The 26,595-nt window shown below is 45.5% G+C and overlaps 1 protein-coding gene across 1 annotated transcript in view; it reads left to right on the top strand.

Annotated features, from left to right (window-relative positions):
• The window catches only part of LOC135390626 (pyrokinin-1 receptor-like), a 99,883-nt gene extending 73,561 nt beyond the window's left edge, over positions 1-26,322 (top strand). The window contains exons 5-6 of the mRNA XM_064620399.1: positions 15,826-16,074; positions 23,531-26,322. Of these exons, the coding sequence (XP_064476469.1) occupies positions 15,826-16,074; positions 23,531-23,595 (314 nt within the window). The 3' untranslated portion in view covers positions 23,596-26,322. The remainder of the gene's footprint in view (positions 1-15,825; positions 16,075-23,530) is intronic.
• Positions 26,323-26,595: the final 273 nt, after the last annotated feature.

The raw sequence follows: 26,595 nt of genomic DNA, 5'->3' as shown, positions 1-26,595 counted from the left end.
GGTACGCTTCATCTGAGAAATTGGGAATAATTCGTTATTAAATATAAGTACTCCAAGTGAGTGATTTCAACGCGAGTATATACATGGAGTGACAAATTGAATCGATACTCTTAGCTGGTAACAGGGAGAAATGATCTGCTCTTATCGCTCGGTATGTTATTCGCAGGCTATCTGTCGTTCTTGCTTATTGTCATCATCGTCATCACTCATCATTGTCACCACTCATATTAGACCCCCTAGCTATGGGGTAGCGTTCCACTCCTAGAGTGGAAAACCTCCACACTTCATCATCACAATATATCTGTTGTTGTTTTTGCTTATTGTCTTCTGCTTATCGCACGATTACCCATTTCAGTCCTACCCAAGCAGCACAACAACTTGGTCCAATGTTGGCAAGATATTGTGCTACTTGGGCAGTTATCTATGCTCGCTACCTACTGCTCCTTTTTACTATCTTTTTTTCTCGCTATCTGCGGTTTGCTCGCTATCTGATCGATATCCGCAGTTATCGTTAGCTATTTCTGCTCGACCTTTTTGTTCCTCTCAACTACACTCTTAAAAATGAACTTCACCGCATAGCACGCTCCAAGCCAACCATGATCTCCAATGATATCGTTATCTGCCCTGATTTGTTGAAAACGGGGGGCGTACGCCTTTTCTGTGACACTTATGCTGTTCATAATTGTCACAAAAAAGGCGTACGCCCCCCGTTTTCAACAAATCAAGGCAGATAACGATATCATTGGAGATGATGGTTGGCTAAGAGCGTGCTATGCGGTGAAGTTCATTTTTAAGAGTGTACGCGCGCTTCTTTAGTCACGGACACGAACTATGCCACAGGGCGCTACGCAAAATGAATCGCCACCCAGAGCAGGACAAGGCTGCCTTTCCTCGCGTCCATCACATGCGATGGGCCGAGGGAGCCGCATTTTCATTACAGGTGTCTCCATACAGAGTGGTTGAATGATGACGTATACGTACTTCCGTCAAGAAACGCGTCGCCCTAATGAGTTCGGGAAGAAGCTATCAGGATTGAACCTCGAGACGACGGCGCATATCTGCCTGTGGAAGGAGGGAGAAGTTATTCATCATCCCAAGTGATGCTTGGGACAATGAGGCCCGCACTTCCGTCTCATTGCTTCGTAGAGACACTCTGTATGGCATTTTTGTATTATATATTCCGGGTGATGGCGCCACGAAGCAACTGTGGCTATAAGCGGCGTACAGATTGGAAAGATGGAGAGGACACAAGGAAGGAGAGGGGGATGTTCGTATGCGTCCTTGGCTGACTTGAACCGTGTATTCACACGAGCGACATTCCCGCAGAGGCGGAAGATGCGAAAAGCGTCATAACGTTCTGCTGTCACGTGAGCGCGAGCGCTCAACGTCGTGTCTTCACGTATACACTGCTAACCGTGGGGAATATCCTGCTTCACAGCCACAAGATATTCCGTAGCAGACGACAGGAAAACACACTCACGGTGTCGTCTGCTAAGTGTCGTCTGCTAAGTGTCGTCTGCTAAGTGTCGTCTGCTAAGTGTCGTCTGCTAAGTGTCGTCTGCTAAGTGTCGTCTGCTAAGTGTCGTCTGCTAAGTGTCGTCTGCTAAATGCGCAGTATGCCACTTCCGATATTCCGCACCGTGTGAATGCTCAACATAACACGGGACGGAACTTCGGTTCTGTGTGCAGTGTACTGGCTTTTTCTTCCACTAGAATATTCCGCGAGGATGTCGCTCGTGTGCGTACACGGTAATCGGAACTGTGCAGACATTCGCCTGGAAAGTCAGATTTGGTTGGTTGGTTGGTCGTCGACGTGTAGGAACTGTCCTGCGTAAGGGTTCAAATAAGAAATAAGAAAAAGCCTCACAGCGGCGGGAATTACCGGCATTGAGTAGATCCGCATTTTGGGGCTACGTGCGTGACGGCGGATGAAAAACTGTGTGTTTGCGTGCTCGGTTTCGCCGCTGAAAGGGCACCAAAGCTTATGAAATCAATGAACGCTTTCAATGTCGTTTATAGCAGCGTCTTTGTACATAAGACTTTCAGCAAAAACGCAAACTTGGCCTCATTACCCAGCTCCGTAACAATGGGGGAGGCTCCCTAGTGGCTATAAATAGATAGACTTTCACACAACGGATGAGCACACCCTATGTCCTCTCTGCACTGCAAAGAAAGGGTGCTGCAGACACCTTGAGACGCTCGCTTCTGCGGTATTAGGAGAGGATACCGTTATTGTTTCGCCATTGTGGAAAAAATAGAATGAGAAGGAGGTGGAGTGGTGTAATCGAACTTGTTCAGTAATGATTCCGGGATAAGTTTGAGAAGTCTACACCACGAATAGCGATTTTTTTTTTAATGGCAAATTCGCTCGGTCAAAATGTGGCAACAAGGCCTAGCGCTCGAAAGTTGCTAGCCTGGTGCCCGCGCCAGGTCACATGGCAGTTGTCAAGCGAACGTGGCTGCCTAAAAGCTAGCGGTTTTATTCACCTTATACCCCATAGTCCCATACACTCTAAAAGCGGCGCTTCACCGCATAGCACGGTCCTAGCCAACCATCACCGGTTGACATGGCATCCCGAGTGACATCGTTCTTTCCCCGTATTTGCTAAAAAGGGAAGGGGGCGTACGCCATTTTTGTGGCAATTATAAACAGCATAATGCCACAAAAATGGCGTACGCCTCCAGTTTTTAGCAAATCCGGGGAAAGAACGATGTCACTCGGGATGATGGTTGGCTAGGACCGTGCTACGCAGTGAAGCTCTGTTTCTTTCTCTCTTTTTTTTTAAACCTCTGTTTGTTGAAGCTCTATTTCGTTTTGCATTTCGTAAGTCAGTTCAACAGTTTGCACACCGCTAGCAACCTTGTGTTACACCGTCGAAACTTGGGAGCTGTGACCTATACGTGCCATAACCACACAAATAAGTTGATTGATTGATTTTTAAAAGAAAATAAGTTATTCCCCATATTGTGAGTGCGATGATTGCAATTCTGTTGCCGGGGACGCAATTCTGTTGCCGGGGACGCAGGCTAGATAAACGATTCCAGCGCTATATTGATTTGTTTCCGGAAATTGACTTTTTAGCACCGGAAGTGATTGACTCTAAATTTAGCAATTGAAGTGCGCACGCCACCGGAACAGCCAGCCGGACTCAACCGAGAAAGGAAATAAAAAATATATATATATGAGAGGGGGGGGGGGAAGAGAAAAAAGATCCACAGCGAAAGAAGACCCACCTGCGCATGTTCCTTCACGTTGGATCTTCATTGACTTTGGATCTTTTTTCCTGAAAATCGTTGACACAACCTTCGTGTACCTTTCTGTCATGTTGTCCGTCGCAAATACCACGATGAGTACAGTTGCTGAAAAAATGTAACAACAGTGGATGTCTCAAGGAGGCGTTGTAATCTATCTGCGGACACGTATCGCTAATTTCTTTAAATAATCGACGCATTACCGTGCCCTTATATACGCTCACTGATTGCAGCTGGGCCTAATTCCTAACTAACCGATAACTGATTGGTCTTATTTCTGATTAGTTCTGATTGGTCTCATTCGGGTTCGATTCTCGTTGCAAGTGTGCCCTCGACACCGCGTTATCATCTTTTTCTTTCTTTTTTTTTTGTCCTCTTTGTCTTTAACCTATCTCATTCTTCTTTCAGCGTTTGTTAGTTTATCCTTTATGTCCTAATTCTTTTCTTTTCTTCTTTATTTATTTTAGATTTTATTCTTCTTTCATTTCTTTTTCTTTTTTCTTTGCGGAATAGCAAAACGACGTCCCGTTTGGTTGACCTTCCGCCCCCCCCCCCTTGTTTTCCTTTGGTCTAATAAATACCCCCCCCCCCCGCCCCAATCAGGCGTAGAAATCATATCAAAAAATTTACCCTCGTGCTTATGACTGCTCGATTTAAACCCCCGAGTGAGTGAGTCGTGAATTACAATTTATCTTTAGCCGGTAGAAGAGGGTTACCGTCAAATGTGATAAATTCGAGAGAAATTAGTTGCGCAAGTAATAATACGCAGCGGTGCCATACAAAAAGAAATGTCTCCGAAGCCAGAGCACTGGAAACCGAACTGCAATCGACACAGCAAGCTCCCGTGAAGATCTCTACGATTTGTCATTTATTCGAGAGCACTTATCGCACCTTCTCACATCAGAAGATTGGTTGACACGGCCTCATGGGAGAAGATTTGCTGCGATAAACCAACTGGACCCGCATCTGTCGCGTTCATGTAACCGCGGCTACTGACACAGTTCGATTTATGCTCATATATCAGAGGGTGGTCTCTCTCGACAACTTGTCTAATGTCCATATCTGACGCTCTATACAACGAGCGGGTGGCATTAAATAGCGGCGGGTGCTTTACCATTCTGAATGATATCATTCTGTCTCCTGATTTATTGAAAACAGGGGGGAAGCGCCTACCTGGGACACGCATATGCAGTGAACCCTGGTTAATATGACCCCCGATAATCTGACATACGCGCTTTGCGACCATACACTCTTAAAAATGAACTTCACCGCATAGCACGCTCCTAGCCAACCATCATCTCGAATGATACCGTTATCTGACCTGATTTGTTGAAAACGGGAGGCGTACGCCTTTTTGTGACACTTATGCTGTTCATAATTGTCACAGAAAAGGCGTACGCCTCGAGCTAGGAGCGTGCTATGCGGTGAAGTTCGCTTTTAAGAGTGTTCTCCTGAGGAACAATGCAGTGAAACCTCCGAAAATCCCACCGTTAATATGACAATTCCGCATGACCAAAATTTTCGGGAACGACCATGGTCATAATAACTTCACTTCACTGTAATGTTTCCCAGGTAGGCGCCTTCTCCCATTTTCAACAAATCAGGACGCGGGACGATGGACGGCTAGGAGCGTGCTATGTGGTGAAGTTCTGTCTTAACAGTGAAACGTCAGAAGGGAAAGCACGAGAGGGTATCAGGATTCGAACATGGAACCAGTCGCGGTTTTCCATCCCACGCAATCACGCGCGTTGCTCAAAATGGGACAAGAAAGACCCATGTTTGCGAAACCGATACCCTGCCCTTTCCGCCCAATCAATGATCACTATAATGGAACCCGTTGACGTGTGTTCATATTGTGTTATTTCAGAATGCGTCACGTTGCACTTCATTCGAGGAATTTCGTTTCCGGTGCATCATCCGAACCTCTCGTTTCCTACAGAAGCTTTTCATTCCCCCCAACAGGTTATTCTTAGATTACTCCGAGTAATTTCAGACCGCGTTCGTGTCATTGTTCCGCATCGTATCTTGTTTGATGCGGTGTAGTGAAAAGTTTGTTTCTGTGGGCCATACAGGTGGTTTTTGACAAAGAAAGGTTCGCTGATGTCGAGGGAAGAGTCTCGGGTTAGAAGGGCATAGAAATTTGGAACAAAACACTGTTGTTAGGTGAGGTTCAGCAGAAGAACAGCAGCGGTGTCTTTCAATCAGTCAATTTATTTATTCCCAAAAGACGCTGGGGAGGGCGTTACATGGGAGGAGCTGCTATCAGGCGAATGACAAACGAGCATAAAAAAGAGATAGTCTGAAAGATAGACTAGAGATAGATAGGCTCACTTCTTAAGAAGTCTATGGGGGATTTTTGTTCGCAGGGTTCTCGTAAACCTCGCTAAATTTCTACGCGGAACAGGTACAGGCGTGTTCCCCTCGAGTTTATCGAGGGAATGACATTTTTTTAAAGACCTGACGCGATCCACTGATTTTTGGCGAATTAAAGTTCGTCAAATTTTCAACACATGGGAGTCTATGGGAGATGCAACAAAATCGCTTCTTCGGGCACGCCTGCCCGCGATATTTGGGCCAAAATGTTGTCATGCCCTACAGTAAAAGTCGGAGAATTGAATGCAATCAACAAATTTGATAAGCTCACTGCAGTTTTCTAGATCCCTGCGAATGAAAATAATGCCTTTGTGGTTTGCTATCATGTCTTGCAAGCCGGCGCCGATTACATTACTTCCTTAAAGCGCGGGAGGAAAGCGAAGGGAAGTAAACAATTTTGCGACGGTGTGGCCAACTCTCTCCGGAAGCGAACGCTAACTAGACCGCATGAGTCCGCCTTAAAAAAAAATCGAAAGACTTCTGCATAGATCAAGCGTATATAAAAGCAGCGGCACGCAAAGAGCAAAATAGCTGAAATTGAGTGAGTATTTATTTTTAACGATATATTTTTCACGGTGAATTCTTGAGCGATTGTTTTTGGGCGGGCATTTTTGCACGGTTGATTTCTTATCGGGGAGTTTTACGCGGTTTATTGTAAAACAATGTATTTTTCTCGAAGGATTTATTCTTAAAGATTTATTAGTATAACCCCCCATCAGCGGATACCGATCTTTTCCTCTATATACAGTGGTAGGTAGTATCTATTTATTTACGACACGATGTCGCGTTGTCCGTGCAGATCCGCATGCTATACGTTTACGTTGTCCCTCTCGTAACGAAAAAACAATCCTAGGTCACAGATAAATAATATTTTGCGAGAATATAACGTCAAGACCGTATAGGGTTAACCGTTTTAACTTCGGTATACGTACGTCTCAAATTGAGCCGGAGCAGGGACAGCGCAACGTCCTGAATTCAGGGGCCCAGATCCCAACCGGCGCCCGCTTCTATATCCCCCACCGCCAATTCATGCCCCCATACTTGGGAATTAAAGGATTATCGGCCGTAATGAGACTTTCGGCCGTACTGAGACTTTCGGCCGTACTGAGACTTTCGGCCGTACTGAGACTTTCGGCCGTACTGAGACTTTCGGCCGTACTGAGACTTTCGGCCGTACTGAGACTTTCGGCCGTACTGAGACTCCGACCGTACTGAGACTCCGGCCGTACTGAGACTTCGCCCGTACTGCGACTTTCGGTCGTAATGAGACTTTCGGTCGTAATGAGACTTTCGGTCGTAATGAGACTTTCGGCCGTACTGAGACTTTCGGCCGTACTGAGACTTTCGGCCGTACTGAGACTTTCGGCCGTACTGAGACTTTCGGCCGTACTGAGACTTCGGCCGTAATGAGACTTTCGGCCGTACTGAGACTTTCGGCCGTACTGAGACTTTCGGCCGTACTGAGACTTTCGGCCGTAATGAGACTTTCGGCCGTAATGAGACTTTCGGCCGTAATGAGACTTTCGGCCGTAATGAGACTTTCGGCCGTAATGAGACTTTGGCCGTAATGAGACTTCGGCCGTAATGAGATACAATCCCGAAAACGGCAAAGCAGAGGAAAGGGTTTATGGCATTTTATTCGCACGCGGCACCTGAGATAACACTTTGGTGCCTCACCTCCACAGGAATTTTGCGCCCCCCTCACAAATTCAGCGGGTCCGCAGTATAACGCCCTGGTAACCCCCTCCCCGTCTTCCGGCGCCCCTGAGCCGGAGTGATCCCGCAATATTAAATCTGATGCGTCCATATTGAGAACCGTTATAATCTGTACGTAAGGGGAAAAAACAAAATGCAAAAGCAATAAAAAGTAACTCTGTGCTCCGAATGTCCCCGCACACGAGGGAATCTGGCTCATTAGGTGAAGGAAGCGGAAAAAAAAAAAAGACGACTAATTAGGCGGGCGCTTTCATTATGCGGTTCCAACTTTCGGCGTAATTCTATCACGCCGAAAGCGACGAAAATGCATCTTCTGCTCGGTCCTGGTTCGCATTAAGGTTCATCAAGATGGAGTGCAGATCTACGCTCGCTGCGATACATAATTAGTCGTGCCAGCAGAAAAGGATAGATACTTAAAGAAAAATAGTAGCTCAATAAATGTGGGTCCATCCTAGTAGGATGCATCCACATCTGTGGAACGACCATTTTTCACTCTTATGGGTCCGAAACAGCTCAGAATTGGAGGAGAAAAAACGGAATGTGAGTGAAGAAATCAGATTTATTCTGTTTCCATTCCGTTTCAAAGCGTCGAGTTTTGTGTAGTTTCCCTCGCTTTTCTTAATAACGCGTCCTGGAGTAGCCAGTCCCGAGTGGCTCGAGACTAGCATCTCCGTGTTTTTTTCTTTTAAAAATCAATCAATCAAATGAGATGAAGACTTACTGTCAGAGCACGAAAAACGCTCAAAATAGAAATTCAGAGAAAAAGCACTTGTGCAGTGTGTGTGATTGGACGCCCTGGTAAAGTGGTGGTGCTGGTGAGGGTAAAAAAAAACTAGGACACCCCGCTCTCAGCCAATTTCGCAGCAGGGAGACGATCACGTGGAATGCCGCTTGTTTTGAAAGCAGACGACACACTCATTAACGGGTTGGCCATGGAGCAATTCATGACCGAGCAGGAGCAGCGCAATCTGTTCCCGAGTGTTTTGTCGCCGTCCTGCATCCGATATGGCTCTCAGTTTGCCGGTTACACCATGACGAACGTAAACCGTTGCATACGATGTCAGTATAACAATAGAGATCTGCGCGGGTGAACATGCGTATCCGCGCGGATACCCGCGCTAAGCTCGGATTAGGGCAGAAAATGTGAGTTGATGAGGGTCGCGGGTGAAGTGCATGCATGCGGGTACAACCGCGTTCCAGCAGCGGGTCGTGCTGGTACCCGCGCTATATATACCAGTGTTCGTGCTTTTTGGCGAAATAAGCGCGCAAAAGACCGGCCTTCCAGTGCGTTTAATGATAATTTGATTGCCGTTCTTTCAACAATTATGTTTCAACCATTTGATATGCCAAATGTAAAGTGCGGTTAAACGTTCACTTACGCTTCCGTATTTTTCTTCTTTGCGCTGTAGCAATCTATAACTTGTGCAACACGGCTGCATACACGCCCCGTAGTGCGGGTCTGCGGATATACCCGCACGACCCGCGGGTGCAGGTAGCTCCACCAAAACTCGTGCGGGTACGGGACCGTGTCCGCGGGCGCGGTGCTTAAAACCCTCAAAGGTGGCAGAAGTACGGAAAGTACATCCCAGGCTGTGTCTCAGCGACGTTGGCGTCGAGGCAGGGCGAGCTGCTCGCATAAGTCCCGTACTGCTGCCTGGGTGAACCGGAAAAAGTCTCACGGGAGACGTTGTCATTTAACTCAAAACGCATTGTAGCGCTATCTAAACACCGGCGTCGAGCGTATATTAGCGGAGTTGATTGGAGCCACGCGGACTAACCTGCAGCCATCTTTGACAGCTGTCGCTCCTCTCAATGACGGGGACCAGGCTGTCCGTTCCAGCGAGCAACACTGTTGCTTATGGGCGACGCGTTTGGAGCGCCCGGAATACCAAATGTTCATCGCTAGCGTCAGCTTGCGACGCATACCGCTCGTTCCCGAACGACGCTTCGCGCTACCGACACGGATCGGAATAGGCCCTTATTAAAATGGCTCTGCCTGTCTTCTTTTAGGTTTTTTTTTTTCCGTGCCAGTGGGTCCTACCTACTGTGTCTGGCAGTGGCGTCGGAACTATTTTTTCACTGGGGGAGCGAAAAAAAATGCTATATCATCATCATCATCATTTATTTTCCTTGAGGGCTCATGCAGGCAATACAGGGGTGGTACACAAATTGAAAACGTGCTCCAGGAAATTACGACATGCGCACACTTGTACAGCAGACCTAAACTAACATTGCTGAAGTAATGTCTATGAATATGTCAGTGAGAAGATAATGTTAATATAATTACAAACATAATTTACATATCTGGGGGAGCCGTGCTACCTCATCTGTAAATGAGGGGGAGCCGTCGCTCCCCCTGCTCCCCCTGTTCCGGCGCCCCTGTCTGGTGTCCCGTGTCAGATGGCGTGGCGTCGTGCCGTTGCATAGGCTGTTTGAACGCGCGCCGAGCAAAAGCCTCGCGCATGAGCTTTTCGCGATCTTTCACAACGCCTGTCTGTTTGTTCTGTCCTCCACGAGAATACGGAGCACGCCTTTGACCAATGCCTTCTACCCGACACGCTGTGGCATAGGGTTGGGGTTCTGTATTGGGTTTAGCCAATAACGGTCGGAATTCCATCCAATCACTGCTAGTGTGCTACAGCCCGCAATCCCATCTCCGCGACAGACATCACTTTGCTGCTTTTGACGGTAGGGATAGCTCTCGCTGCGTGGCAGTAATTACGTGGCTGTCGCACGCGCGAAGTGTGAGAGAAGTATTAGTTAATGTTAGAGCCGGGGGAGGGGGATTTCGACGAGTACTTCACGGGAGAGAGCAGTGCTTTGGGCTGTGCATCTCGGCAGGCGCTCGCAAACATCATCGGTGCTCTTCGAAAATGCCCGCGGCTCGCATGTAGCTTTCCGCAGTTCGCGGCTGTTACTTGGGGATGACTATAGCTGTGACGGCTAACAGGCTGTGAGTTCTTGTTTACGCGCTCGTGTTCGGCTAATTGTAGTCCGGTCCGTTTGAAATGTTAGAGGGAGCCAGTACAGTTGCCATATATAGTTCCAACTGTTGTAAATGTTGTTCCGTCGGAGGCAATACCGACACATGATACAAAACAACCTGGAGCTCTTCAACGACGGGAAACCACAATGTTACAGCAAAGATCGAACCACAATAGAGTAAAAAGGTACCGTTTTTTTTTTTCGTTTAGAGTAACAAGGTACGGTTTTTTTCACCAAGGGCTTTTGTTTTACGGTGGAAGATGATACAGTGAACCCTCGTTATTATGACCATGGTCGTTCCCGAAAATTCTTGTCATAATGCGGAATTGTCATATTAACGGGCGAGATTTGCAGAGGTTCCACAGCATTCTCCCCCAAGAGTATGGTCATAAAGCGCGTATGTCAGATTATCGGGGGTCATATTAACGAGGGTTCACTGTATGTTGCGTAGGGGTAGCCATCGTTGCACCACATTGTGTAGAAGACAACGATTAGACGACACGAAGAAGATGACGACAATAAAGTTGCTGTGTGACCGGCAGCCTGCGAGCACGAACGTGCTATAGAATTCTTCGTCGGGATACGTACCCTAACGTACCCGAACATAGCAGACCTCCTTCCCGTCAAATAAGTTGTCATTTTTATCCGTAATTTATGTGAAATATAACGAGGCACAATTTACGCACCCGCCAAATTTATGTAACGTAAGAACAAGGCGGTTACTAAAAAGCCGCAAACGCATCCGTGTCACAAGACCTCCACCGGCCGAAAACACGTCTATTATTCATTGGTGTAGCCGAAAGAAAGTCTTCTGCACCGACGTATATAGAGAAAAACAGATATATAACCTCGTGACAAAGCAGAGAAGCGCATCGACAAAGAGGGTCCAATGACAAAGATATATGCTGGCTTCCAATCCACGTCCCTGGCGTTTGATTTCGGCATAAGGGAATATACGGCTAGCGAGCCGTATATCTACCAAAGATGCTCCGAGAGGAGAGGACTGTGTTTTATGCACCTCTCTTACGTAAACAATAGGGATGAATATAGGAATAGGAGTGGCACGTGGGATGCTATACTTGCAAATGTATATATATATGGAATAGTATATATATATAGCGTGCAAGAACATCGCCGTGTATTTCTATTTCCATCCAAATCCCATCGTATTTCGTGCACACTCTGAGATAGAGCATATACCGACCGATCATCGTTCATTGTCCATAATACTATCGTTCACAGGCGTATTTTGTCACACAGCCTCCCTTCGACACTCTAAGAAAAAAAAAAGGAGTCATTTTACTCCTTTTGGGGACGAAATGCGTTGCCACAAAAAATAGTCCCTTTTGGGAGTAAATGCACGGGAGTATATGAATGTCACAGAGTGGAGACTGCATTTCACGCTCTGTTCTAACGGTTCCAGGTACGTAATTCGTGTGCGTGCATGAAAATACTTTTTGATCAAACCGTCAATCGTGACATATCGAGTGTCATATAAAATCTCGCGACACGCATATAGGGCGCAATTTGCGAAGAAAGAAGCGCGCTTTTTTTTACTCTGTACGGGTGGAAAAATTTCTAAGTTGGCTGAGTTATACCAGCCTTATATGCCATTAAATTCACGAAAAGCGCATATTTACGTAGACTGTTGCATTCGGAAGACCATTCGGGAAGTTCAATGACAGTTTGCAGTCATGGGGAGGAAATGTCGGGGTTAGGGGACTAAAATGGGGAGTAAACTGCAGTCTGGGGGAGTAAAAACTGCAGTTATTCCCTATTTCACTCCTTTTTCTTTTCTTAGAGTGAAGGATGAGTGACGTCTTGCGTAACAAACAATAAAAATCTCCAGAAAGTGGTGAGTATTTTTTTTCGTCTTGCTTCAGATTTTGGTTTTGTGATACCTTATGGAGATTAAAAAAAAAGAAAAGAAAAGTCGCACACTTACGTCCGACTACCATGTGACGTCACGAGAATACCAGTTGGAAGTTATATCCTGCTGTTGTGGTGGTGAGAAGATGTAGACGGGACGACTGGTTACTTACAACTAACTTTATTTGGCATCCGCGGTCGAAGATATAAAGGTCCAAAAACGCAAAGGAGGAACAAACCGGTTCATAACGGTGTCTGTAATCAAACAAGTTATCTCTCGTCACCCTTCCAGAAAGCTCATTTCAATCTTGTGCAAGAATATCGATGTGTCACACATTTTTTCATCCAGTTTTCTTATATCCCAAGCAGCAAAATGCACTGAAAGTCGAGTGCAATAGGGGTGGACGGGTAGATGAAAGGCCTTGAACAGATTCATGAAACTAGAGAACATTGATAAGACACATACCGTCCACCCCTAATGCACTCGACTTCCAGTACATTGTGCTGCTTGGGATATAATAAGCTTGTACTATCTCCCGTGCCGTGGCATCCCTGCCCCTGCAGAATATGCGTGACTCAATTAAACTGACGACATCCGACTATATTTTTTCATGTCCTATATCACTCTTAAAAATGAACTTCACCGCATTGCACGCTCCTAGTCAACCGAAGGATATCGTTATCTGACCCGATCTGTTGAAAACGGGGGGCGAACGCCTTTTTTGTGACAATTATGAACAGCATACTGAGTGTCACAGAAAAGGCGTACGCCTCCCGTTTTCAACAAATTGGGACAGATAATGATATCATTCGAAATGATGGTTGGCTAGGAGCGTGCAATGCGGTGAAGTTCATTTTATATATATTTTTTTTTATACTAGCAAGCCAAATATTGGCTGACCTCCCTCAACACTTCAAAACAACAACAACATTTAAACTTGGTTTCCACGCATGTGTAGCTTTTACAATGGGCGGGCTGATGCACAAGGGATTACTCCCTTTCATTTTCTCTCTCTCTCTCTCTATCAATAAACATATCCCTCCCCCCCTTCCTGTTTTTTGTTTGGCGAGCCTCGTGGTATAGAGACCCTTTTTAGCGAATGACGTTTTTTGCCATTCTAAAAAAATGACTTTTCGTTAAAACGTAACACGACACCATCTTCCCTAAAAGCATAGGAAAAGGCCCGCTAAAACATATCGTCTTCCGTTTCCCTTACAAAGTCACGTACGTCTCCCAAAATAACTGCACGTATATATCGCTTCAAATGCGTTTCGAAAATTGCTACTCATTCGTGTACTATATGTGAAACATATGGCGAGGACACCTCATTAGATGCACCTTGAATTCTTGATCCAGTTTGCGACTTAAATTCGGGGTGTGGTCCCTCTAAAATTGCATATAATGAATACTCTGCTACTAGCCATTCATTCGTCAGCTGCTCGAATGTAAAAGGAGGAAACAGAAATACTCGTCCTCGAATTGCGCATGTATAGATCACGTTCTTCCGAACCATTTTCGAGGTTGGAGGAATTTTTTTTTTTTGTGCTATGTTATCACCGCGAAGCGATTATGACTATGTATAGAGAACAGAGAGATAAGTGGGAGACTGGGTTAGGGGCTGACTTATTCACCTCTAATAAACTGAATTGCCCTTAAATTGGTTATCCTATACCCTGAGTTGAAAGCTATGTCTTCCCCTTTTTATAGTTCCACAGTCTCCATCTTCCCTACCCTGACATTAGTGGCGCTCGTGTTTTTTCACGTGGGAGACGCTTTTTTAGGTCTCTGTTATGTTACCGTCTCAAAGAAGATAACAATGATTCGGAATTCCTTAAAAGGAAGTCTCACGATGTTTTATGCATGTCGGTGATGAAAGAATTCTCTTTGAAACTTATTCGACAATCCTGCGATATTTCTATGTACGTGCGTACTTATTTATGCAACGGCTGGCGATAAGAACTTTGTCGAGTGCTTCGTGGGAGTGCTAGATGTGATTTCATCAGGTTGGACTCTTTGGATTGCTAGGTTTAAAAAATGTGCCGTAAAACAGCAGGCAGACATGTTATGCTTACGTCGTAATTTAAGAGCTTGTTGCTCGTAAACCTAGCGCAACAAGTTATACAAGTGACAGAGAACGTTCAATATTTTTTTATTATTTGCTGAGCAAATAAAATTGCGGGAAAACGGCTGGGGGCGACGTCTGATGGCAAATAATCACTGATTCGTCAAGCAACAGTGATCTATGTTCCCGACTGACTTACTGCTCCTGATGGCTACGTAGCCGACAAGTAGCCAACTTGTTTTGGGCCCAGTGTTGTCCGCGTGCCATGTAGTTTTGCTGCCGTACTGGACGAGCAATGCGCAATTGGTGACCAGTTGAACACAGTGTTGCCAGTAATTTTCTATTTGAACCGTCTAAACAAAACTACGAGTGGAAAGAAAGTTGTGATGTAGTGGCACTGAGCGCTCAGGCAATCGAATCAATAAACCTCCCGAGATTGCACCTCCACTGTTTTACAGAAGCAATCAATTGATTGGGCATGTGCCAATAATTATGTAAAGGAATCAAGGACGTCCGTACATGCTGAAGTGCTTTTATTGGAAAGAAGTACAATGAAACGAGCGGTGATGCCGATGACCTTCAAACTTGGAGCAGGGGCGGCATAATCTTTCACAAATTATTGAATCGAAGCGAATACGAAACGAATAGTTGTATAACCCGACCAGATACACATGTAGGGATATAGACGTATGTACAGCATGTATACCCGACATATTCATACGGATCAGAATATCAAGTACCGCTTGCTCCTGCTGTCGATGGGTCTCGGTGAGTTGGTATTGTATCCGCCCTCCGCTTGCTCATCCCAAGGTTGAAGGCTGATCACTTGGTTGAAGCGTGCAAGTATAGTCTTCTGCGAACGACGTTTAATATACGCTGCTGAGGCTTGGGGCACGCGTTCGAAGTAGCACAAGGATGGATCCACAGACCGACACGTTGCTCGTCACTCGTGACGTAAACCTACCAATTATTACCATTATCTCCAATCGAATTCGCTCGCTCGGCAAACATATTACACGTATGTAAACTTATTACAATGTACGGTCTGAAATAATTTGCCAGTGAACATTACAAGTGTCACTTCTTTCCATCTATTTAAAAATAAGACTCGAAAATATTTCCTCCGTAACTAGTTATATCCGTAACCTAGTCCCGTTGTTTATTGTGCCCTAACCTGTTTATTGTGCTATTAATGTATGCATATTGTAATCCATGTATGTAATTAATCTGTGCGATGTAATTTCTTTACAGTGTCCAAAAGTGTCTATTTACGCTATCTGTCGTATCGAATATCCTTGTCCTCACGGGACAGTGTGCTGCCACGTTTTTTATTTTTATTTTTCAGGGACTGTATAACAGAGTCCGCCATATCTGATTCTGTATTGTACCAAATCGTCTACCAAATAAACAAAGAAAGAAAGAAAGAAAAAAAGAAAGATGTTTTCACTACGCCGCGGCAATCACACTGTGTAACTGGAGTACCTATATAGGACTTGAGGACCACAAACAGGCAGAAAACAAAATATTCTTCCGCAATATATCTAACGCAGCATATTCTTCCTTTCAGTCGCTGTCGTGGTGGCTTTCTTCCTGTGCTGGGCACCCTTCCACGCTCAGCGTCTCATGGCCGTATACGTCACGTCCACCACCCCGGCGCTGGAGACGGCCTTCCACGCCCTCACCCACATCTCGGGAGTGACCTATTACGTCAGTGCCACCATCAACCCTATACTCTACAGCATCATGTCGCTCAAGTTTAGACAAGCCTTTCGAGACACCCTGATGCGGTGTTGCGGCCGTCGCGTCCCGCGGCACGGTAAGTCGGCGTCGGTGACGTTCCCGTCGGGGTTCAGGTCCACTTTCCGGTCGTCCGTCGCCTTCGAGACGTCAGATTTCACCCTGCTGACCGACGCGCCGCCTCCGTACACCGTAGATGGCACGCAAAGGGTTAAGCCTTGTAGCGTTCTTGTAAGCGTCGAAGAATGCCGGGATGGCAGCAGACACAGCAGTTTTATTTCAGATAGCAGTATGAGGCATATTGAGCAGGATGCATTTGAAGATGCGGAGAAGCTGTCTGGTCGATTGGCTGCATCCGGAAACGCTGGTTGAACAGTTGTCAGTGGTCAGCTTTGTCAGTGGTTATTTTCGGATTCCCCCTGACCGAGAACTAAGCCTAATGGTATTGTTGCCAGACTGCCTAGTTGTTGTCCTGGAGGGCGTATAGTGCCTTCTCTAAGGGATGTCACCTGGTAACTTTGTGCGCAACGTTGGACCACGTTGTCGTAATCACTTTGAGAAACAGTTAGCTGAAAAGAAACGGATGAAAAAGCGCTAGAAGAAGTGTCTTCTGCTAACGCTTTCCGGGAACGCAAGCTTGCACATTAACGAGGGCTGCAGACAACTAGCTATGGCGTAAAGAGGCACCCGGTCATCCCGAGCAGCTTGGTTTCTGTCTCGTTTGGTGCATGGCGCCTGACATCTGCTCAGTCGGTGTCGTCTGCTTAATTGGTGTCGTCTGCGTAATTGACGCCACCTGCAAAGCTCTTTAGTCTGCACACGCGATGCTGTAGTCCAGTTGTCTTGTGTTTTGTCTTGCTGTCGTGTGAGGTCGTGCTTTAACACACTGTTAGATACAATTATGAACATCTGCTGTGTGCGACGACAGTTTTCCTGTACGTCCTTCTGTCAGAAATTTGAAAGTGACAGTTCATGTCGGTGCAGTCTTCGTTAGATGTTATGTGCCTCAGCAGGCTTCGCTATACTTCCTCGTCTGATAATCGATCGCGGTTATTCGAGTAAATGTATTGTGTATCCGATACATCTGTAATGTCAGCGTAAATTACAAATACCGCACTGTGACGATGTGCTTGTTGGAACGTAATACTTTGTGCCGTAGCCCGCAGTAGAATTGTGTTCTAACTTTATTGTTCCAGTTGAATGCTGTAAAATCTGTTATCTGTGCCGGGTCCATATGATGCGCGTAACAATTCACGTGCACCCTTTTACATGTTTGTACCTGTCGGGTATAGGTTTTAATACACAATCTTTACACCCATTTTTGGGAACACATCCCACGAGGTAAGATTGTATCCCACATGTTATTCAAATTGTTCCCCAACGGTTCTCAACATATAATCTTCGAACGGAGCTCTCGTCAACACGACCTATACTTGTACTTCTATAATATTTCATAAAACCATGCACACTTATGTAGAAGTCTGGCATCCCGATCGAAAACCACTACTCTAACCGCATGTAACACATAGGGGAGCGCTGTAGTGCATGACCCTCACCCAATCGTGTTCACCGTTGACTTTGTGTTCTTCTACCTGCGTGACAGTATCCCCGTAATTTTAATATGTTCGATGCAGTAGTGTTCCAAATATGTTCCAGAATTCTCGATCCGTGCGCTACGACATGTACATTACATAACATGGCACGTACAGTATAGTTGAAAACGAAGATAATACTAAAAGCGCTGCAGTCGGAAGTTGAAGTTGTGCCTTGCAGCTGCTGTAAGGAAGCGAGACAGAGATATTCCTTCTACCTTCGGTGAAGTGCTGTTCTTAGCGCATGATAACTACAGACATAGGCACACCCAAGTATGGAATTTTTTTTTTTTTTTTACATGTACACATTTTCCCATTTTATGAATGCTTCTGTCATTGCATACATTGCGTATGTATCATGTGATTCGCATGCGTTTTTCCGTTTTTGAGCATGTATCATTGTCTTCTCTTCATTATATAGGGTGTTTTTTTTTTTCGTTACAGATTTTTTTTTTATAAAAAAAAAGGTGTGAGAGCAGCGCTGATGCCATTCGTGCGGGCGGGTTATGTTGAAAGATGAAAGTCACTGAAAAGGTTAGCCAGCTGTAGGGATCGAACCCACACCTTCTGGATTACCGGTCCAGGGCTCTACCAATTGAGCTAAGCTAACACGCCTCTCCAGTGACTTTCGGGGTGCGTCATCTGAAGGGACGACAAACCAGCCACTCACTCTCACTCACCCTCCTTTCACTCTTACATTTTTGCTCACTCATACACACGTTCATACGACGGAAATCGACGCAAGCGGCACCTGTTGAACAAGAGATAAACTGATGTTCTGAGGCTGGAATGTTGCCGGGCGGAAAGCGTTTGTAACTACCCGGACAACTAATTCAGATAAAATTCATTAATAAACTTATTAATTAGATGTTTTTCCGGGGAATGCAAGATAGCAGATTTGGATCCACCCATTATTCAAATCCATCTTCCTTATTAAACACCCTGAACGTATACCTCGAGATATAAATTGCCAAATTTCGCTATGCAAATAAGTCGAAACAGGAACTACGCACTTCCCGAGCGCAGAAACGACAGGACCTTCGCCTTATCTGGACCGAAGAGCGATCTATATATGGCCAACAGATTAGCGCCTGATCCAATCAGATTCCTGATCAGATTCAGAGCTGATTGGATCCTTTCACGTCGCCCTTTCTGCGCTCGAGTACTGTGTAGTACTGGTTTCGGCACAGCAAAATTTTTGACAATCTATAGACCGCTTTCTGTTTACAAACATGTGGCGTCCCGAGAAGACCGGTTCGAGGTTATATTTTGCTCCGGTTGGCAAGAAGCGGGAAAAACGCGTCTGCTGATAGGCCGAAAAGGCTGATAAGGTTGATAGGTGCCCACCAGCATGCATTGCGCGGCGGCGAAACGTAATCGATGACGTAGGAGTGCAAGTGGTCTATATCTCCAAGTACGTTCGCTTTCCAGGATGTTCAACAAAAGATTAGATTTAAATAATGAGTCGTTCCAATTCTGCTATCTGGCATTTCTCAGAAAACATATCTAATTAATAAGTTTATTAAGAAGTTTATCTATCGTCCAGTAGTTACAAACGCTTTCTGACAGGACAGCCGCATAACGCCGCCTGCTTCTTTTTATTTTTTTGAATAGCAAGCAGACCTCCGTCTGGCTGACGCTTCCTTTCTTTTTTTCTTAATAAACCTATCCCCCCCCCCCCGCGCCTGCACAAATGGCATCAGCGCTGCTCTCCCAGCTTATTTATAAACAACGTGTAACGAAGTAAAAAAAAAAGCATCCTGTATATGTGATTCGTATTTTTCTCCCTCTTACGCCTCTGCTTTTGCAATAACGTTTGCAAAAACCGTGTGATTTGCAAAGCTCGATCGACAGGTCGCTACCACGGGAACAGGCGTGTCTCATTTTCTATACAATAAACTGAGCGCCTTTGTCGCAATAACACTCTTTGTTTTTAGTGCCTTGAGACTTCGCTTTTGGTGACAAGCTCGGTGATGATGTTCTCATTTATTCTTTCAAAGCGTTTCAAAGCGTCGAGGTTAGTGTAGTTTCCCTTTCTTTTATTAATAACGCGTCCTGGAGTAGCCAGTCCCGAGTGGCTCGAGACTACCATCTCCATTTTTTTCTTTTAAAATCAATCAATCAACTTCTCGAGGTGGGATCGTACAAGTATAGGACACTGCGTGAACAACATTCCTCCAAAAGTGTCCCTTCACAACCCCTTTAAAGGAAATGATATTCATCAAGGAGTCTATCATAGGAGCGAAGATATCTTATCGTGTTATAGGTAAAGGTCTGCGCGGGTACCTATAATTCTCGACACGCACACGCACCACATCATGCGCAGGCAAGGTCTCTCGAGTTTTGATAACACCACCCGCACCCGTGGGTCGTGCGGGCATGTTCGCGGACCCGCAGTATAGTCCATGGGAGCGCATGCAGCTGGAGTTGCGCGAGTTGGAATGCAGCAGCAAAACAAAGAAAAACTGGAAAGCCGCTGCGCAAGTTTAATTTCGCTTTATATTTGGTATAACAAAATTTACTATAATACATCGGTATTGAGAAACGGTCATGAAATTTTTAGAAAACGCACTTAGAAAAGCATTGATGCGGGTTTGCGCGGGTACCCGCACGACCCGCATCAAGTTACATTTTCTACTCGAAAATCCGAGATTTGTGCGGGTATACACCCGTACCCGCGCAGACCTCTACTTATAGGGGAGCTGGCGTAAATTGAGGACGGATAGCAATTACAAGAGACTGGGCGGCTCTCTCTATACTTGCTATCCATATAACACCCCTAGAGCTCAAACAAGAAGCAATAACAGAGAGTATTATCTTATCATTGCGCCTAAATTGTGCTCAATCTACACTCTTAAAAATGAACTTCACCGCATAGCGCGCTCCTAGCCAGCCATCATTTCGAATGATATCGTTATCTGCCCTGATTTGTTGAAAACGGGAGGCGTACGCCTTTTCTGTGACACTTATGCTGTTCATAATTGTCACAAAAAAGGCGTACACCTCCCGTTTTCATTGCCGTGGCGATAGGACCGGATACAAGTTTCAGGATCACATTCAGGACACGAGTAGATAACGATTATATTTAGAGTACGATGCCTGTGCGTCCATCTGGTTGTTTGGAAGATTATAACCGTTAATCCACGCAGAAGGATACTATGTGTTCGCTGTATTGATATATGTTTTTCTCCTGGAGAACTGGACTTTGGAAATGATACAAGATACTATGGATGTTGCCAAGGGCATGTGACTTTGTGAATGCTGCGCTATCATCAGATGCCTCTCTCCCATTTCCCATAGATGCAATAAAACGTTGTCGTACCTGCCGCAGCTCCTGTGTTTGTCTCGCTTATTGTCCTACTAATATTAGCGAGTTTAAAGCCTGGTCCGCACTATTGCATTTTCATACGTCCGTCCCTTCAGCGTCTACCTGTGTATTCACACGAGGGACATCCTCACGGAAGATTCTAAAAACGAAAACACTGCTCACAGAGACGAAGTTCTGCCCCGTGTTATGTTGAGCATTCACACAGTGGGGAATATCGGTAGTACGCACTTAGCAGACGACACTTAGCAGATGACACTTAGCAGATGACACTTAGCAGATGACACTTAGCAGATGACACTTAGCAGATGACACTTAGCAGATGACACTTAGCAGACGACACTTAGCAGACGACACTTAGCAGACGACACTTAGCAGACGACACCGTCAGCGTCCGTTCTGTCGTCTGCTACAGAATATCTTGGGGCTGTGTCGCAGATTATTCACCACGGTTAGCAGTGTACGTGAACACTGGACGTTGAGCGCTCGCGCTCAGAAAGCTACGACGTCTTTCGCGTCTTCTGCTTCTGCGGGGAATGTCGCTCGTGTGAATACACGGGATGTGTCACGGACGTACGCGTGGGTTTCCAATTCACGTCCGCACTTTTGCGACGTTGCTTTACGAGAAACGGCTTACAGCTGACTACGTGAAGTGAGGAAGATAAAAGCGGTTACTGGAGCAACGACCAGCATTTCTTGCGTCGCTCCGTCCAAAAATTGAACTCTGCGAACCTATGCGTCCGTCGCTTTCGAAGGGGGCTTGCGTTGGTTCGCAGACGGACGCATTGAAACGCAATAGTGCGGACCAAGCTTGAGTTTACCGTACGCTATTGCTTTTGCGTACGTAAGGGATAGCGTGGTGGTTCTGTCTGCGCAATAATGCGCGAAGCTCTCCTCTCTTTATGCTTTGCGTGTGGACAGAACCACGCAACACTATCCGTTACGTAGCGCAAAGGCTATAGTGTTCGACGCGCTAAGACTCACTATTACCCCAGATTACACGCTGAATGTGAAAGAACATTAGGAACTCATTACGTGGAATTTTTTTCTTAATCACCGTTGTTTGCATGAAACAACTAGCATACGTGGCACGATTATCTATAACTATAAACTATGTTTAAATTATATAAAACGTATTTGCGCATTAGGAACCAAACTGGTGATAAAGCTCTTCCAGTATCTGACAAACAGAAAGGTTTAACAGAAAACCTTTTCCAAGATGTCGTATGACAGGGTACGCCTCCTATATACCAGCAACCTTGTACATGATATTAGACTGAACAGCGTGGGTCGTTCAGTACCTGGTTCACGTACCCACTAGAGAATGTAGTTAAGAGCAACTATACTGCACTCTAAGAAAAAAGGGAGTACTTTTACTCCTTTTGGGGAGTAATATTGCCTTGCCACAAAAAATAGTCCCTTTCGGGAGTAAATGCACGGGAGTAAATGAATGTCACAGAGTGAAGACCGCATTTCACGCGCTGTTGTAAGAGTCCCAGGTACATAATTGGTGCGCATGCATGAAAATACTTTGAAGCAAACCGTCAACCGTGATATATCGAGTGATATAAAATCTTGCGCCATACTAGGGCACAATTTGCGAAGAAAGATGCGCTAACTGTTGCTTACTCTGTGTGGCTGGAAAATTGCTACGTTGGCTGAGTTATACAGCCTTATGTCGTTCAAATTGACCAAGGGCACATATTTACGGAGATTGTCGCATTCGGGAGACCATTCGCGAAGTTTAGTGACAATTTGCAGTCCTGGGGAGTAAATGTCGGGACTAAATGTTGGGTTAGGGGACTAAAATGGGGAGTAATTGCAGACTAGGGGAGTAGAACCTGCAATTACTCCCGGTTTTACTCCTTTTTTCTTAGAGTGTGCTCGTTATTGACGGAGCTCTTCCTTCTGACCGCATTGCCTGTCCCTCGGATGCCTTCTGGTTCTGCATGAAATCTTTCTCTCTTTCACGAGTGCTTGCAACACCTACTTTCGCCTCACTATGTCCCTTGTCTTTCCACGGTAAGGCACTTCTATTCTGCTTGCATGTTCTCTGTTCTGAAATGCACGATCGCTGTCTCATTCACACCACAGCGTTTTCCGTCCCCTCGGGTTTTCTAATTCACACAGTCCGCTTTTAACGTGTGACCATTCGGTATAGCACACGTCATATCTGTCATATTTTTTCCCATCTTTTCCTGACCAGACACTAGTACTCATGTCCGCGAAAAACGGGTACGACACACGGACAAAAATAAATAAATAAAACGGTTTATCGCATCCGTTTTCGTTATTGTACGTTAATTTTTTTCAGGAGGCCTTAAGGGTCGAACACCGGTAATTACGCTGATCAATCCATGTACTTGACGCGCGAAAAAATATTGGAGAACACGAACCACTTCACCTGTGTCTAAGTCAACACATTCATCACTTGTTGCTATAGCCATAAGGCTAGCGTGTGGAAGCGCGTTTCCATGGAGACGTGTGACACAAATAATCTGTCCACGCGGTCAGCCTATCCGGCATGATTTTGCGGCCAAATATGACTGCAGAGACCTCTAGCAGGACCAAGAGCTATGGAAGGTCCATTCATTAATCTCGAACCATTTCTCTTTCAGAGTGGACGTCCGCTGACGGCTACGTGTCAAACCACCACCCGCACACGACGCCATCTTCCGTGTGACACGCCGTATCGTGGAACAGTTCAAGTGCTCTCGTCAACACGGGGTATATAGTCAGTGGCGCTTTATGGTCGACGGCCGGTGAAGTTAGACATATAGGTTTCTCGCAAACGCTCTTATACCAGCGCTCTTACAGTCTAGTCTACAGGGTTCCCCGATGAGTCCTTCGTACGATCTACTAGACTGCATACCGACCACAGCAAGCATCCGCGTAGTAGTGTTGGAACTTGGTTATCACTTATTCCGCGTTCCACCGTACGCGCGTCAAATTCACCACGGCAGTCCCTCAAGAAAGTGATGCTATCTGTCCCAGCTGACCACAACAATGTGGAAAGAACGTTGTGTTGTGGTTAAACGGAACATATAGCCCAAGCAGCACATCTTGGCCCAATGTTGGCTGGACATTGGCAATACTGGCCTGATATAAGACTAACATTGGGCTAGTATTGTCAATATCCTGTTGTGCTGGTAAGGAGACATTGGACTGCCAAGTATATGACGACATATTCCCTGAGTCTGGCACGAAATTATAGGGACGGGGACAAACAGATGGACAGAACGAGACTCAAACCAGCAATAAAGATTTATTTTCACGTAAACATACAGAGAGAGAGAGCACAGACAAGACCTGGGGTCCAGGCTATGTGGGACATCGATCAGGGAATCGCCAATGACTATGACACGGTATCTTTACAGGAAATACGGTTCGCAGATTACCGCTTAGAGGTTCCCTCCTTATTTCCACTTAGCCTGGACCCCAGCTCTTGTCTCTGTTCTCTTTGTATGTTTGGGTGAAAATAGACTCGTCCTGTGCACCTTTTTTTCCCAATTTTCTAGCGTCGCCCCAGACTCAAGGAAATGTTGCCATTAACTTATACCAGCTCGCTTGCGTCTTATCACTATGCTTGACTTTTCAAGATATGCTTCTGCAAATTTTGCAAGTCATGCACCGGTCCCATCTTCTCGTGAAGCGAGTTCGTGTATACTCCAGACATAAGCCCTGTCTAAAATTGTCGACGTCTCATGCCCTTCAGTAAGTCATTTCACGTGATTGATTAAGGAGCTTTGGTGCGAGCGACGTGACATCGACTCTCACGGTCAATCTACTAGATCATCACTGGAGAGGAGGGTAGGCGAGAAGGAAAGTCCGAGCACTCTACGGGAGAATGTCTCAGCTCTATATAGTCTCAACCGTGTACAGTGAGGAGCTCGGCACGTCGGTCACGAATATCGGCTGTTGGAAGCAGCTTTAACTGCCCTCCTCTTTAGATGCTCGGAATTGCTGGAAGTGTTAGCTGTGTAGCTGCGGCGTTCGTGTTATTTATTTAGTTTTTGTCACATTAGTGTCCTGGAGAGGGAAGACATCGGACAACCGTCTCCGCTGTTTGTTTTCTACAAAACGTGTCAATTACAGAAATTTGTTATTCGCCTACGAATGTCCATGCACCATCCGATGCCTGTGCAACTCTACACACAGAAAAATAACCGTTGTTCAAGAGTTCTTCATCGTGCTAGAACCTTTCTCTGAACTTTTCCTATCTTCGAGAACGAAAGCATGGCTAAGAATATCCTGGCGTCCTAATGAAAGAACTGGTGTTCTGAGGCTGGAACAACACAGAAGGGACAAATACATACAACGCCTCAATTTGCCTAAGAAATTAACGATGAAAGATGAAAGTCACTGAAAAGTTTAGCTAGCTGTAGGACTCGAACCCACATCTTCTGGCGTCCTACTTCTGAAGAACGTTTCCGCGGTGAAAAATACGGACAAGCCGAAGAACTTTAAAAAGTTCTTTCTCGAACGGTTATTTTTCTGAGTGATACTGGGGATATATTTTTTTAATTTACTCGTCAACTTATCTACTGGGATACTGGGTTGCTGCGTGGTTTGCCCAGTTGAGTATAAGACGTACTTGACGAAGATAAAACTGAAGCAATGAAACGGAATTACACGAACAGACCGCAAGTGCGTATATACCAATTCTTCCGTAACTCAGTGGCGCGCATATTAGAGCTTAGATAATACAGCGTAAGTGCAGGCAAGCTGGTGGATCAATTTCATATAGTTGAAGAAACCTAGCTGAGCTTGGACACTATAGAAAGAACGACCGTGTGTGTGTGTGTGTGCGTCTGTCATTCTTCCTATAGTGCTCATGCTTTTTCAAGTTATGGAATATTAGAGCTTCCGTCTCGCGATTTCAAATTACGTCTGAGCACCATAATGTTCAAAGTGCAGCTTTGTATGACACGCAGGACTTCGTACAGGAATGGAGACACATTTTTTGCGCGCTATTCGACGCTTCGATTAGCGTGGAATGTGAAACTACTTTCGTCAAGTAAGGCGGGCGGCATTTTTCTGGCGCAATACTCTGAACGTTGTTGTCGTAGAATCATCTTTTTTTTTTTTTTTTTTTCATTCTCGCTGTATAATGTTTCATTGAGGATAGCTAGCAGACTATTTCGAGCCAAAACCTGCGTGCCAAAGGAGACGTCTGAACAGCGATCCGAAGACGGCGAGATGACAAGCTTCGAGGGATGGACGCCGCTTCTGCTGGTCAGAGATATGATCGTTGTGGACTACGTGTGACGGAATGAAAACGCCACTTTCCCTCTTTGCGTATTCCCTTCTATATTTGGAGTACGACGAAAAAGGAGGCCAACGTCTTCGGAATAAGAAACACGACTATCGGCGCCAGGCTCTGGATAAATAAAATATATATTTACGCGTCCATGCGCTATATAATAATTACGGTCTGACTTTTTTCGAGCAAGACCCGCTTCCGGTCGGTATATCTACCGCTGGAATTTATCCCTACCGCCTGCCTTTCTATCCCTCTGTATTTATTTTTCTACCCCCGTCTTTATATTATATTAAATTAAATGATGTCACTAACTGTCCGCTATATATGTCTTGAGTGAAACACTCTGTGTCATCGTGCAGCAAGCTTCGGAATAACACCGTATACAGCACACAGGCTATCTTATTTCAGGGAAAATGCCTC

Source organism: Ornithodoros turicata, chromosome 4 (genome assembly GCF_037126465.1).
Source record: "Ornithodoros turicata isolate Travis chromosome 4, ASM3712646v1, whole genome shotgun sequence".
NCBI classification, from domain to species: domain Eukaryota; kingdom Metazoa; phylum Arthropoda; class Arachnida; order Ixodida; family Argasidae; genus Ornithodoros; species Ornithodoros turicata.
The sequence above is the reverse complement of the archived record's forward strand: the minus strand, read 5'-3'. Positions and strand labels throughout refer to the sequence as shown.